General features: G+C 47.4%; 1 protein-coding gene across 1 annotated transcript; it reads right to left on the reverse strand.

Moving 5' to 3' along the window:
- Positions 1-1731: 1731 nt before the first annotated feature.
- On the reverse strand, positions 1732-5691 carry Shisa3 (shisa family member 3). Its single transcript, XM_055629412.1, has 2 exons — positions 5415-5691; positions 1732-3126 (listed from the first exon to the last, which is right to left on the reverse strand). Exons 1-2 carry the CDS (start codon positions 5689-5691, stop codon positions 2687-2689), a joined length of 717 nt encoding a protein of 238 aa, XP_055485387.1. The 3' UTR covers positions 1732-2686.
- Positions 5692-14748: the final 9057 nt, after the last annotated feature.

A 14748-nucleotide genomic window follows, 5' to 3' on the forward strand; every position in this document is an offset into this window, starting at 1 on the left:
AGTTACGTACACACGTCATCCTAATTTTAAATACTAATGGCCAGCTGATTTGTTGGAGAACCCTGCAGCAGCACAGAACTCTAGATGTGAGTACTCCTTGAATCTCAGAAAGAAAGTGTTCTGTTCTCCATGGCAGCAGGAAACAGAAAGTGCAGCTACTGGTTGCCTGGCAGTCAGTCCTTGGCATGGGAGGGACATTTCCACCCTCTAGCAGACACTGGGGAACCGAACACGGGAAGGTGAAATTGGATCAATCACCTCTATGTGACTCTGCATAAGGGACTGGCATCTGGGTCCTTCATAATCTGCCAAAGTTCTCTCTCTCTCTCTCTCTCTCTCTCTCTCTGTCCCTCTCGCTCTTTTGCTCTCCTGCTCTTATCCTTGCTCTCTCGTGCTCTCTCTCCCCCTCCCTCATTAGAGCACTGAATGAGTTTGTTTTAATTACAGCTATATTACCCATGAAATTCATTTTTGACAGTTAGAGATTACAAAATAAGAAACGTTCACTGCACTCAGTAGGGTCAAGAATCAGCATTTTAAAGTAGGGTGTGACATCACACAACCATAACCCCAGTATGGGGTGGGGGTGGGAGCTGAGGCGGCAGGATCATGAGTTCTAGACTAGCCTTGCTATGTAGGGACACCCTACCTCAAAAAAGAAACTAAATAAATGTCAAAGCAGATGTCACCCTGGTGTTTGACAACTCCAGTACTCACAATCTGGGGAGATTTGAACACATTACTCCATTCCTCTCTGCCTCCATTTCCAAGTCTGTAAGATAGCAACCATAAGACCTGTTGTTAGAGTTGTTTGGAGGATGGAGTAAGTTAACCCACAGCTGCCCAGCACTGTGCTTGCCTCGTGTTAGGAACTCGGCAGAAGTGAACTTAGAACTGTCCAAGAAACCGTACAGAGCAAATGTGACTCCAGCCAGGCTAATGGTACAGTGGTGCGGTTTCAAGCAGTCTTAAAGACTTGCTCTTTACATTTAGATGCCTCTTTTGTTGTTGTGTTGTGTTGTTTTGTTCATGGTCTTGAATACTTGGGAGAAAGACCACATTTGCATGTGATAGAAAGAAGAGACTAGAAGTTGGCACCACTCTGACTTCACGGCAAAGAATAATTAATGCCTTCGAACTGGTCTCCAATCCTCAACTGGAAACAGGGGGGCAGATTAACCCTCTCAGGGCAGAATTCTACCTCTGTTGACTTTGGGCCGCACTACTGAAGGTGATTCATGATGTCTGAATTCCCATACGCTGGGCTCTCAAGCTGCACCACCAGGGGTAGGTAATGGTGAAGGAGAAGCAGCCTATGGGGACTCGGCAAGGAACTGGTAGCCGGCAAGGTGTCCTGCCTGAGCAAGGCTGGCCTGATCCCATGGTAGGGCAGGGGTCACATCTTCCATGTGCTACGAAAATCCAGAACTTCCTATGAAAAATGTCTGGATGTCCAAACTCTTCAGGCCAAGTTACATGCATATGTGAGGATGACAGAAAGACTATTTTCTAAGGTCTCTATAAAAACCAACCTCTGCTGCTTTCATAAGCCCTAATGAAGACAATGTTTCCCTTAATTTTGGAGGATAGAGTGTGGAATAATGATATTTCCTCATAATAGATAGCAAAGAATTGTCACTAAGAGTATAAAATGAAAAATTTTGACTTGAAAATCTCAAATAAAGCCCAAGAAACAAGAGAAATTTATTTATTTTTTTCTAGCATGGCCCATATGTGCAGTCATCAGACATCAAAACACAGTGGCAAATAAAATGTAGAATGCTTGATGATGACACTAACAGCTGGTCTCTAACCTCCACAGAAGTTACAGTGCGTCTTCTCAATAATTAGTGCTGTCAATTTGGTAAGTAAATTAAATTACAGTTCTTCACACTTATATATAACCTCTTTATACAAATATATGTTTTAAGACCCAATTGTCCAACTTTCACTTTAAACACTAATATTGCTGAACAACAACAAAAAAAGTCTACAATAAATATTCCCTCAGGTTGGTGGGGGAAGTGCTTTCACACAGAATCTGTGTCACAACAAATGTCTGAGCATATATTTAAAACTTTAAGCTTCCCATGTGGTTACCGAAACCTTGTGTTTTGGAAAACGAAAACTCGTATTTTAAACAAAATTTGTTGTTAATCTTAGAAGTGATGTTCTCATCATACTAATATTACTTACAGTTAGGTCGCCCCCAAAAGTATAAATAGGCAGTTCACTGCCCCCTCAGGTTTACTTAACAGTTAATTTTTAAGTGCACCTTTATAATTACAATTAAGGGTATGTTCTTCCTTATTAATGTATATTTGTACTATAATTCAACCAACACAGGAAAAAGAACACGGGGCAGGGCACTGTTCTACAAAGGATAGCTGAATTGTCCAGTAAGTTTTTTTTTACTTCAATTTGCTAACTGAACATCAGACTGCTGGATGCTTTAGCAAAAGGAAAATAAACTGTCATGTTCATCACGTTTGCAAAGTCAGACCTCCTGTCATTGTAGTCAAGGACCTCAAGACAAGAAAAAAGTGCTGTATCTTTCTGGACGTCTCTTCCACGATGCTGATGGGTTATCCTGAATCTCCTCAGAACTGAGCGTGGGTTGGCCAAGACAGCAACACTCCACCTGGCTGCCATTTCACTGTGTGGCCTGTTCACAGCCAATGCCCCGTCAACTAGAGCTGAAATCTGGACAGCTCTTCCCAGGTAATGGGGGCTCTTGCTGGAGAGGGTATGCAAAATATTGGGGTGACACCAGGAAACCGGATGGCTGGGTTAGGTGTATGGCATGGCCAGTGGTGTAAGGTGGGGGTGACGAGGGCACCAGGCAGCCTGGCTCAGCCCTGGCAAAGGAGAATCTTCGGACAGAGCCTCCTGTGGAGCTGGAGCTGGTGGCCGTGCTGGACTGCCTGGAAGGCGCTCTGAGGCTGCTGGAGGTGAGGATCATGGGCAAGGTCTCTGTCTGGTAGCTGCGGAGGGAGAAGCGGATTGGCTGCTGGGAGGGTTCCTTGGGTCTCAGACAGGTGCAACAATAGATAGCCACTAAAGAGCCCAAGATGATGAAGGCGATGAAGATGGAGCCGACGATCAGGAAGGGGACGTAGACAGGCTCTGAAAGGCAAAAACAGACATGCATGAACGCTGGGTAAAAGTCGCTCAAACCCTAGCCTCTGCTTTAGCATCTTAGAGATGAGAGGCAGAGGCTCATTATGGCTCCCTCAGTCAGCTCAGCTTCTCAGAGCTTGTGACTGGCAACCTGCAAAGCTCGATGACGATGACGGGCTGTTCTCGCTAACCTCCTCGCAGGGAGGGAGCAAACTGCGCGGCGGCCTCTGTCAGCAATTAGACATCATACTGAACATCTGGAGGTCAGAAAGTCTATTGTCCTATTTGTGCACCGAAGGGAGAGGAGACGTTTGGGGCGGGGGGGGGGGTCACCAGGCATATGCATTTAAATCTAGGTCTTAGGAGTTTTATCACGATGGGACACTTAAAGGCCTAACTCATCTCCTAGACTGACAATCTGTCTCCTGTCCAAATGTTCCCAGTTCTAGGCCTGTTGAGCAAAGCCCCGGGGTGTTAGGAGGCTCTAGAAAGAGCAGTATAAAGCAGTTCACAGTGAGCCCCAGTCCCGACTCCAGGTGTCCTATCTCTGAGTCTTCATTCCCACCCACAGAAAGAACAACCTGTACTTCTTAGTATTGGAGAACCAGACTTTTTCTAAGAAATAAGACTTGCCCAGTGCTATCAGGGCTAGTGTCCTGGTCTCACCCCTGTGTTTTTTGTTTGTTTGTTTGTTTGTTTGTTTGTTTTAAAGCCGCTCTGAGATGCAGCCCCTCCAGCTTATGGGCAGCAGACAACACACCTGTGTTCACTGAGGCCATCATACCCGGCTCTCTGTATCAGGTTCAGCTTCTATCACGGAGGCCATGTGAGATGGAGCCTCCTCTTACCCAGATATAAATACATATCAGAGAGCTCTCTACTTTTCCCAAGTCTCAGCCAGTGAGTGGCGGGTACCAGTCAGCGGTGGGCTGCTAAGTGTGAGTTCTTCAGCCTCCCCTGTGCCCCCCTGTGTGAGGTGAAGTTGGGCTGCACTCCTGCCCAGCGCGCCCAGAAGTTGTATGTTGGTTTCATCAATAAACTGACTCTCGGATGGCAATGCGCCCATTTTAAATTCCAGCGGTGGCCCGGCGAAGTTAAGCCACCAGAGGTTAGACTGCTGGCAGGAGACAAAGCCACTGTCCATCTGGTTTGGCCTGATCTCAGACTCAGCAAATGGGAAGAGAGTTCCAATCCTCTGCTCTCTCTCTCTCTTTTTTTTTTTTTTTTTTTTTTTTTTTTTTGCGCACCCCCACCCACCCCTGGAGGCTGTCTTAACCCTGCCTAGAGGTACAGAGAAGTCTAGTTTTCTAACAGGCCAGGAGGGCCCAGAGTTCCTGCTTTCTACCAAACAGTCTAGAAACTGCTTCCCAGATCCTCAGGACTGGGCATTTTGACATCCTCCCCACCACCACCAAAATTAAACGCTGAGACGCTGACCCCTTTCCTCTGGGTTGATGAGACCTCTCCTGCCTCTCTCGACCTGCTTCCTGGGGATCAGAGTAGGTGCAGGCTCCTCCAGGCCGCTGCCTCGCAGTCCTGGGGAGCCACGGGCCCTTGGCTCGGCACACTTCTCGGGTTTCCTGGCAGTAAAACCATCGCCTTGAGCTGTAAAAGGTTTCCCCCGATGTTCCAATTCAAGTGGAAAACTTTTTTTTCAAGGTGTAAATTTCCTCTGCTGGGGTCGTGATTTATTCACCTCTTAAGTGAGCAAGTGAGCAGAAATCTGACCCGTGTTTTCCGCTGTGAGAACAGGGGGCCTGAGGAAGCCCTGTGACCCTTAATTTTAAATCCTCACCTCGAAGACTTGGGTGTTTCTGAAAAGCGTGACAATAGGGGGTGGGCCAAAGAGGGTAATTTGATGCAGAGAAATGAAAGGAAGTAGGAAGAGTGACGAAACCGCTACCACTCGACAAAAGGGGAGGAAAAAAAAAAAAAAAGCGGTCAGAGGACTGTACTTGGGCTCTTGACCAGAGTCGAGTTCCCTGGGACCCGCACTTCCGGGACTCCCAAAGTGACCGGAGCGTCCAGGAAACCTAACCTGGCTCCAACAGCCTTCCCCAGAAACACCAGGTGCAAGGCAGTCCTGCGACCCCTAGCAAACTTTCACGGGGGGACCTCGTGCTGCTGGGACTCAGACTGCAAGTCGATGGGACCCCCTGACCTGAAAGGCGGTCACCCACTCTCCCCGAGACCCCCGCCCCCGAGACCCAGCGCTGTCTATTCTGCTCCCCTCGCTAGTAAGGCGTGCGGGGTGGGTGGGCGAAGCCCCGTCCTCCCAGGGGCGCCCTACTTACGCGCGGTGATGCCGGGATGCTCCAGCTCCCCGCGGTCGTTGGTGCAGCCGCCCTGCTCCAACCTGGCGTCGGCGGCGGCGCAGCAGTAGCGCAGCGCGCACGAGCCGCAGCAGATGGTGGCGTCCCGCGTGTCGAAGTCCTCGGGGCACTGGAACCCCTCGTGGTAGTTGCCCTGGGCGTCCACCCAGCCGTGGCAGTATTCCCCGGGCTGCTGGGCGCCCGCCAGGCCCCAGCGCAGCGAGCCCACGAGGACGCAGAGCACCAGCAGCGCCCCCATCGCCGCCCCGGCGCCCGGCGGCGGCTGGAGAGCCGGAGGGCGGAGCCGAGGCTCCCGGGACCACGGTTCCGCCTCCCCCGAGCGGCCGGCTGAGCCCGCGATCGGACACACGCTCCTCGTGGCTCAGCAGCGGCCGGGCAGGGGGCGAGGGCTGCGCCGCGGACTCCGCTGGCCCGAGGACGGCATGGTGCGCGGGGATGGAGAGGAGGGGACCGGGGCGCGCGGGAGGCCACCGCCGAGGCTGCCACCGCCTCTGGCCAGGCTCATGGCGCTAAGGAGCACCGGGGCCCGGGCCGCCTCCTACCCCGCTTCCCTCGAAGGGCCGTCGGGCCCCGGACGACCAAGCCCGGAGCCGGGCAGCGTCCCGATCGCGGGCCGTCGCCAGGTCCACCCGACGGAGCCCAGAGCGCAGCGCGGCTCTCCCACGTGCAGGTCCCGGGGAGCCGCGGCTAGTTCAGCGCCCGCCCCCGGGTGTCACGCGGGCGAACCCCCTGCCAAGTGCAGAGGACCCCGGGGTGGCTGACAGCTCCGCCTGCGGGGCGCCCCTTAAAAAAGGCCGAGGGAGGAGGAGACGCGAGGGGAAGGAGCGTCCGCCCTCCGGGCCTGCCGGGGGAGCTAATCGCAGCCAGCGCCCCGAGGTGCGGCGTGGCGCACGCCCGCGGGTCCACGCCGCTCTCCCTGCCGCCCCCACCCACGGCGCTCCCCTGGGACTTGGAGGTGACCCCGAGTGGGGCCAGTCCCCGCCCACCCCCGCCCCCCACCTAGCTGTCACGTTGGCCCTCTTGAGTTCCGCCGCTTTAACTTGAGTGTTCCGCACAGACCCGCTTTGTTCCCGGACCCCTCCGGTTCTGAGATTCGTTCCGTCCCCCCTCCCCCACCCCCACCTCCGTGTAACCTGATTTTTTTTTTTTAGGGTCACCGACGTTTTGCGCCACGCTCTCACTGCCCTGCCCCTCCCTTTCCAGCTTGCACAAGTTCACTCTCAACCCGCACCGTGGAGCCGGCGCCGGGGAGGACCCGGGTCAGCTCCGCCAGCCGCACTTCAAAGGCCAGGGCTTTCGGGGGGTTTCGCGCCCGCGAAGGAAATAAAAGAGCAGAATTAATGATAATCGAGGCTAACTGAACTTCTGTCGGGGCAAAGGAACACATTTGTTTAAATGATGCGTCCCCCGGGGGCTGTTTGCAGGGGCACGGCTCCTCCAGCCGAGAGAGAGAGAGAGAGAGAGAGAGAGAGAGAGAGAGAGAGAGAGAGAGAGCCGCAGTTCCGAGAAACCTGGGCTAACCTCAAGGCTTTATTTTGACTGCAACCTGTGTTTGCTCCGCGCGTTTGTTGGTTCGGTAGGCGCGAGGACGTTCGTCTCGGCTACACGGCTTGTCCAGCGCCCTGAACAGCCTGTCACCTATCTGGACGCTAGCAAGTGCCCTGAAACACACGGAAGGCGGCGTCAGGGCACAGACCACACAACCGTGCGGTCAGGAGTATTTACGGCACCGCCAGCTTGCCCGCGGTCCCGGGGGCTTCTAGGAAAACCTCAGTGCTGTGAATAAAAAGGCTTCATTTTTTTTTTAAGTATCTAAATTAAATTCCGTTCCGGATAAACGATTAGTCCTAGCTTCTGATCCTAAATATCGAGATTATCGTTTAATTTTAAAAGTAAATGCCCAAGATATCTCGGGCTGCGTAAAAGTTTAACTGTATTGCTCTGTAATAGATCTTGGGGGTGGGCGGGGGCCATCACAAGTTAACTAGCTGTTAAATAAAGCCAAATTACGTCTTCCGTGACTAAGAACTTCACTGAAGCATCTGGGGGAAATTATTTCAGTAGAAACTTTCTAAGTAACGGATTTTTATTTGTATAGAAAAAGAAATGTTGTCACCAGGCTTTAAGGTTGTTTTTTTTTTTTTTTAACTCTAGTTGTTGTTGTTGTTTTTGGGGGGGGTAAGGTGGTTTTGCTTTGTTTTGCTTTGCTTTGTTTGTTTGTTTCAGGGAAATACAGGGAAAGACATTTAGAAACCACAGCAAATGCGGACTACAATGATCATAATTAAATGATCAAACACAGAGACACACCAACTCCTAATAACTTTCCCAGAACCACACTACTTAATATCTTTTTTTTTTATTTCAGTTAAGATTGGAAGAATTTCATTACATCACAACTGTGTGAAACTGTACAGCAGCAACAGCCTCTCCATCAGGACCCCCAAGGGTCAAGTTTCCTTCCTCCGTATCCAGCTGTTCTTTGATAGCGTTAATATTTTAAAGAGTGATTTGTTGGCACTTCCCTCCCATTAATTACATTCTCGGTGCCACAGTGGGGTTCTTTTCCCTGGGACACTGGCTATCATTAATTTCCTCATTTAGAGCCCGTGTCCCTTTGACTTAGTCAGAGGCTGTCCTACTTAAATTTAATTTGGATGATATTTGCTAATGGAAAAATAACCAAACTTCTAAAATTAGTTGATACTCCATAAATCTGATAAGTGCAAAAATTAAAACAACTATTCACCAAGCTTTTCTCTCTAAGTCCTGGATCCAAACTGCTTTTGGGTTACAATAAACAGCCCAGAGGGCTAGGACAAGGATAAATATGTAAACCATTAAAGAGTCCCTCAAATTTTACATGCAGGTAGGCTTTAACTTCAAAAAGTTAATTCTCTAAGAATAATTCTCTAAGAATAATATTTGCCTCTTTTTTAGGTTTACAAATACCCAAAATATCAGGGATTCTGTTATTATTTTCATAGTAAAGGAAGATTTAAAAGCCCCCAGAGCCCCTCTCCCCACGCCTTTTGGAGAGTGTCGTGGAGAAAGATGATCAAAACTCTCTACCCATGATATCATGTAGAGGCTTTAGAAATGTTACACTTCCCCCTGTCCCAGTAACAGAAAGCTCCTATTTTAGCAAATAATACAATCTTAAGAAATCACTTTCCCAGCCTATTCTCTCTTGTGGTCATCAGGAAATTTCTCTAGGAAATGAGTTACATGATATGATGTCTGGGATTTTCTTTAATAAACACCAGAAAGGGGGTTGAAGGAAAGAGAATGGAGAAGAAAAGAGAAAACCAAAAAAAAAAAAAAAAAGCTAGGACAGCAACATGCTGATAATTTTAGGTTACAAGGGACCTTGTATAACAGAATCACAGTTCTGTCTTATACAAAAATAAAAATTGCACTTTCTCTGACATCACTATTGATAGAACACATGGCCCTGAGTTCCACTACCAGCTCCATTTTTTAAAATTTGTAAATCAGTACCATAGCCTTCTTTATCAAACCTTGTTCTTTTTCTTTCTTCTCTTTTATATTCTTTTGGGCATAGTAAGTGGAGAGAGAGAGACAGAGACAGACACAGAGAGACAGAAAAACAGAGACAGAGAGACTCACAGAAAGAGAGAATAACATTGAAAGGGCTGAGAACCAAAATACGCTAAAGAAAAAGAAAGAAACCCCAAAGGTATGCTTTAAAAAGTTTAGACAAGGAGGGAGGGTGGAGTTGGGAGGTGAGGAGGGAGGGGGCTACAGCTAGGATACAAAGTGAATAAACTAACTAATATAAAAAATGAAAAAATTAATTAAAAAATAAAAAGTTTAGGATTAAGGAAGTTTCCATAAGCCATTTGCATTGGACCAGGAAACAAAGTTAAAGAAAAAAAAATAGATTTGGAAGTGGGACAAACTACGAAATCTTGGAGCTTCTTCAGCCTTGTGACCAGTTTTGTGACCCTTTAAACCCCAGAATGCATAGTATCCAGAACCTTCATTGTTATCAGCATTCCCTAAAATTATGACCAAAGAATAAAAGAACTTCAGCAAAACAACAACAAATGGTTCCTTAACATCCTCAAGGCCTTTTCTGGAGTGGTTTGTTATCACTAATTAACTCCTTTGCTGGTGACCTAATGAAATTCTTTTCTTGGGTCACTCACTAGAAATCTTATTTCAGGCCATTGTAAACCTGAGTTAGTTGGGAAAAAAAAATTTTTTTTTTTTGAGAGTTGCAGTATCTCACATTTACCACTAAAGTATATAAAGATCCCAAGAAATAGGAAGTATTATTCTCAGACCCTGGAAACTGGTCCCCAAGGAGGAATTGTACAATCAGTTCCTCATGATTGATTGACCGTGTTCTTTCTCTTGCCCAGAATATCTGGCAGCCTCCATCTTGTCATTTATAAAAAGAAGGAATTAGAAGCAGTGCTCTTGAGGCAGAATGAAATACCTGGGGATCTTGTGAAAACACAGATGTGGGTTCTGAGCATCAAGACACCAGAGTGTGCATGTCTAAGGAGTTTGTGGGTGATGTGGTGATGCTGAAGCTGCTGGGTTGAAGACCATTTTCTAACCCCCACCTGCTGTCCTCTGTCCTCTCGTTCCCAGACTCAGGTGAAGCGAAGGAACCCTAACTACATGCTTGTCTAAATCCCGTCTTTTTCCTGGGCCACTCTCCATGGATCCCAGCACTTCTCAGTCAAACATTTACTGCAACTGTCTCTCACAGAAACCACTTCCTGGCTAGAAGAGGCTCCAGGCGAAAGTGGTCAAAATGTGTACATGCAGACTACACATGCATGTTAGTAACACCAGGAGTGTTACCATGGGGAAAGATGCCCTCAAGGATGGGAAGCAAAGAATGGGAGGAGCAGATTCAGGCCAGTGGCTGGTGTCTATTCTCAGCCTGCCCCCACACACATTAGAGTTGGTCTGCTGCCTAGTACAGTGTAGAGGGAATGGGCGGCTGGATAAAAGGCAAAAATGAATGTTTTCCCTTAGTAATTCTGTGTTAGGGGCGTCTATCTTCTCCATTGGTGTAATTTCTTCATTACTGTATTCTGGGACATAGAGGAACAGATGGCACATGGGGGTGGGGGGAGATCTCTAGTAAGTGCTGAATGAATGACTGGTTGCACCAGGTGTATGGTTGCTTGAGAACTTGTTGCAACTGAGTGACAGGGTTCCGTGACTATGAAGAAACTGGAGAAGAACAGGGTGGGCTTCCATGGCAGAGGCGATGCTTCCTGATTTAATGGAACTGTCGATTGTGACAAGCGCCTTCAGAAATGGAAAATCATCTGCTCACCTCTCACGGAGACAATGATGACTTTTGTCCAAGATGACAGGAATATGATAGAGAGAGAACTGGCCAGCAAAACAGGTACTCTGATTGTGAATCTGGATAGTCTAAGTTTGTGTGTGTGCCTTTTCTGACCTCGAGCAAGATCATTTCAGCTCACTTCCCTTCCCCCGCTAAAGGTATTCTCTAAAATGAGAAGAATAAGAGTAAAACAATTCCTACCTTAGAATAAAATAGAAGATGGGGCAGGAAGATTTTAAGGGCCAGAGGCTCGGAACATCTGCTGTTCAGTGGTGTCCCCTAGACGTGACAGAGAAAGTGAATTTGTGAACTCTCAGCCTGAACAAGATCAGCATAACATCACCAGTCAATGTGTCCATATGGACAAGGGAAATTCCATATGGTCTCACCCCAAGACGAAGAGCTACAGGGGGTCAATGGCCACCGAGAGAGGGACAATCAGTTTCCTCCATGGATGAGCCCCCCACTTAGGTTGCCTATCCTCAGGTGGTCAGCTTGAGACACACGTGCAAACAAGCAAAGCTAAATGGATTCAATAGACCATATAAACACGTATATATGTATATAATAATAAAAAAGAAGAGGTCATGAGGGCTGGAGAGATGGCTCAGAGATTAAGAGCACTGGCTTTTCTTGCAAAGGTCTTGAGTTCAATTCCCAGCAATCACGTGGTGGTTCGCAACCATCTATAATGAGATCTGGCATCCTCTTCTTGCCTGCAAATGCAGGCAGACTACTGTTTAAATAATAAATAAATAAATCTTTAGAAAAAAAAAAAAAAGAGAGGTCATGAGTTTATAGGGAAGCACGGGAAGATTTGGAGGGAAAAGGGGGAAGGGAATTGCTTTTTTTTTTTATTTAAAAAAAATGCCTACCTTGAAAGACTGCTGTGAAGACTCAGAATAAAGCTTGTAGCCTGGCATTGGGCCATACCTACCTTTAAAATGGCGGGCACTATTTTCTCCACCATCAGCTGGCCTGAATCGACAGTGGCATCACTGTAGCAAGCCTCCTGCTGAGCCAGAATAGGTCTACCCCGGGATTCGTTTGAACAGGTTATTTACCGTTCCCCATCATTCATTCCCTTCTTTATTAAATGGACCCATTCATAACCCCTGGCAAGAGCCTCTGACTCTTCACATCTTAAGTTATTCTCAAGAGATATACCCAAAGCTTGGAAACAAGTGGATAAGAGTAAAAGCAGGGTACAGGTGACCACCCTTGTGGGGACAGGCCCTGCTGGACAGACCTCTGTCAATTGGATTACCGCAAGGTAGAGGCACAAACACAGGTGGGCACTTAATAAGTATCTGATTAGTCTGTGAGTCCATATTATGTCAGTAGAGATGTAATTTATTAACCTGGTCTCCTGGCATCCTTCCAGGGCATGTATAATAAAATGACATTTTTCATGAAGAAATATAAATTAAATTAATTGGCATCCATATTTAATTGAAACTTCCTTGACAGCAGATGGATTCTCCCCCAGCGCCACCCTTTCTCAGCAAGGGGCATAGCCTTCTGAATGCTGGAAGATTGAGGAGAGGCCAGTTCGGAGTTCCTGGGGCTCCAGGAGGGGCTGGCTTTGAGCAGAGCTGAGAGCAGTGGGGAAAGTGACCTGGCCCTGGGAAAGTGCTATACTGCTCCTCTGCAGCCATGTGTTCTTTCTTAGGAAAAAAAGTTTCTGGAGGAGGAAAAAAAATCATAGGATTCTCATTTTTGTCCTCAACTTTCCCATCCTTCATAGAACCTTTAAGTCACTGTAAAGTTTATACATGCTATAGAATTCTTCTAGAAGATGCACCGCCATTAATAACAAAATTACTTTAAAAAAATGTCTCCTTCTTAGTCTGTGTTTATTCAGCTCTGGGGTAACATAAGAGGCCAATGAGACAAAGGTCCTGACTTCCACCCTTGGAACTCAATGGCTTCGTCCGCACTTGACCCTGCCTTGCGCATGCCTCCAATGAGTTACTTCAAGGACTTAGCCAAAGCCCCTGTTACAGCTAACTTCGCTGTAACAGACACAAGCAGTAATAAGGAAACCGAACCCAGGGTTGCATTGTCTAGCAGCAAACGGATCAATAATACTATTTTCATCAATGACCAAGACAGGGTTTATCACCAGCACTCAGTACTATTCCATGGCTGCTCTCTGTCTCCTATGCTCTGCTTCCTACTTTGTTCAAACATTCATTCTCTAAGCACCAAGTTATACTTCGATGTACTTGTACTTCAGTATAATCAGAGATAAAAGAGACGTCATGCATTGCATCCGCTGTGGTTTCTCTGCTTCATTTGGGACTCAAGTGGTGACAACAGTTGTTATCGGCAACGCTGTTGCAACTAAGGACATCACACACAGGTGAAAATGCTGAGGCTGTCGCAACAAATACCGTGGAGGTGGCATTCACACATGACCACCTTGCAATTCAAAACCAGCCGTCAAAAGAGAGTGATGGGGAAGGACAGCATGTGGAGCTGTGTCACAAAGGGACGAAGGTTCTGCTCACCGTTGTCTTCAGGCTGTAGCTCACAAAGCATAGGTCAGGTCATAAATTAAGTTACTGAGATATGAATAGCACTTGTAAAAGGATAGAGAATTGGCAGGTGGTAGGCCACACCTAGTCAAGGAAAATTTAGGTTCATGACGTTTTTATGTCGCATATGTGTGATCATGTGTGTTCTTAGTAGTGATATAAATACCTTTATTTTTGGCATGGAGGTGATCTCTGATTTAAACAAAACTGCATCACAGTATTGGATAGAGTAAAGGAGTCAAAAATTGGCACGTGTGTTCTCAGACAAGACTCAGCTCTTTGCCCTCTGTAAGCAAGACTGTGTGGGTGAGGTGGGTTAGGCTTGTGCAGAGAATCAGGCTCTTCTCATGGTAGACTAATACCTTTGTTCTGCTGACTTCAAGTTCACCTCTTGGAGAGATGCCTGGGTTCCTGGCCATACCCTAAGGCTTAAGTGGTATGGTAGAACGTAGCTTAGCTCGCCTTAGCAGCAGAACCTGGAATATACTTTTCTTCTTCAGATCCTGAGAGTGGCTGTTGTCAGTCATGGGTCTCACCTGGTTTCTGAGAGAAAGCCACTGAAGAAGCCTGTGGTGGCCAGTGCTGGCCAAATGTGAGAATGCCTTCTGTCTTTTACCTGAGGTGGCCCCACCTGTCACTGGTGCTGTGAAAGACTCTAACCTGTGCCTCACCTCAAGCTTACAAGGAAGGGGCAGTCACTTCCTGTTTACTGGTGAAGGGGTAAATCACCATCATTATAGCAGCGCTACAGCCAACATGACCAGCTGTCCTCCTTCTTCATGGTGTGAGGAACCCTCAAAGATCCTCCCTAATACATGAGATTCTAGAGAGCCTCCAAAATGCCTGCCAGCCTGTTTCCGCCATTCTGACTGCCTCCTCACATTAGGACCAAAACTTAAGGCTGTCTCCCAGGCTGCCAACAGAGAAGAGAACAGAAGCCTTGCTCAATTTTTTACTTCACCCTGAATTTTTTGATACATCCCATCCCTGTTGGGCTTAGAAAGGAATGACCTGAATGTACTTACCCAAAACCACTAGGTGGGGATAGCCAATTTCCTCCCTTCCAATCTACTGACCAAAGACAGGGAGAAAGAAGGCTATTAGAAAAAGAGGGTTGTGAACCTTTTTGGACATAGATCCTTCAGGCAAGTCCACTCTTTGTTGTCCACATATATCACCAGTCCAGTAAAGTAGCAAACACCAAATAGCAACAGGAATCAACAGCAGTGGCACGATTCAGGAGACACAGCAAGACTCTGCCGAATCAGCACAAGTCAGCAAAAGCATCAAGACTCAGCCAGAGTGCCAGGAAAAGTTTTCTGGAACATTTCTCTCTGAGAAGTGAAGTGTAGAAAAATGAAGACCGGTAAATCGATGTGAACCTTACAAAGCACAGCAATGCAAAACCATTCCTCCC

This window comes from Psammomys obesus, unplaced genomic scaffold, assembly GCF_907164565.1.
Source record: "Psammomys obesus unplaced genomic scaffold, mPsaObe1.curated_primary_1811, whole genome shotgun sequence".
NCBI classification, from domain to species: domain Eukaryota; kingdom Metazoa; phylum Chordata; class Mammalia; order Rodentia; family Muridae; genus Psammomys; species Psammomys obesus.

Bases quoted from the DNA above. Each gene is read 5' to 3' on its own strand.
- Shisa3 (XM_055629412.1), bottom strand. From the start codon at position 5,691: ATGGGGGCGCTGCTGGTGCTCTGCGTCCTCGTGGGCTCGCTGCGCTGG. The intron at 3,127-5,414 runs GTAAGTAGGGCG...TTTGCCTTTCAG, and splicing joins GCATCCCGGCATCACCGCGC to AGCCTGTCTACGTCCCCTTC.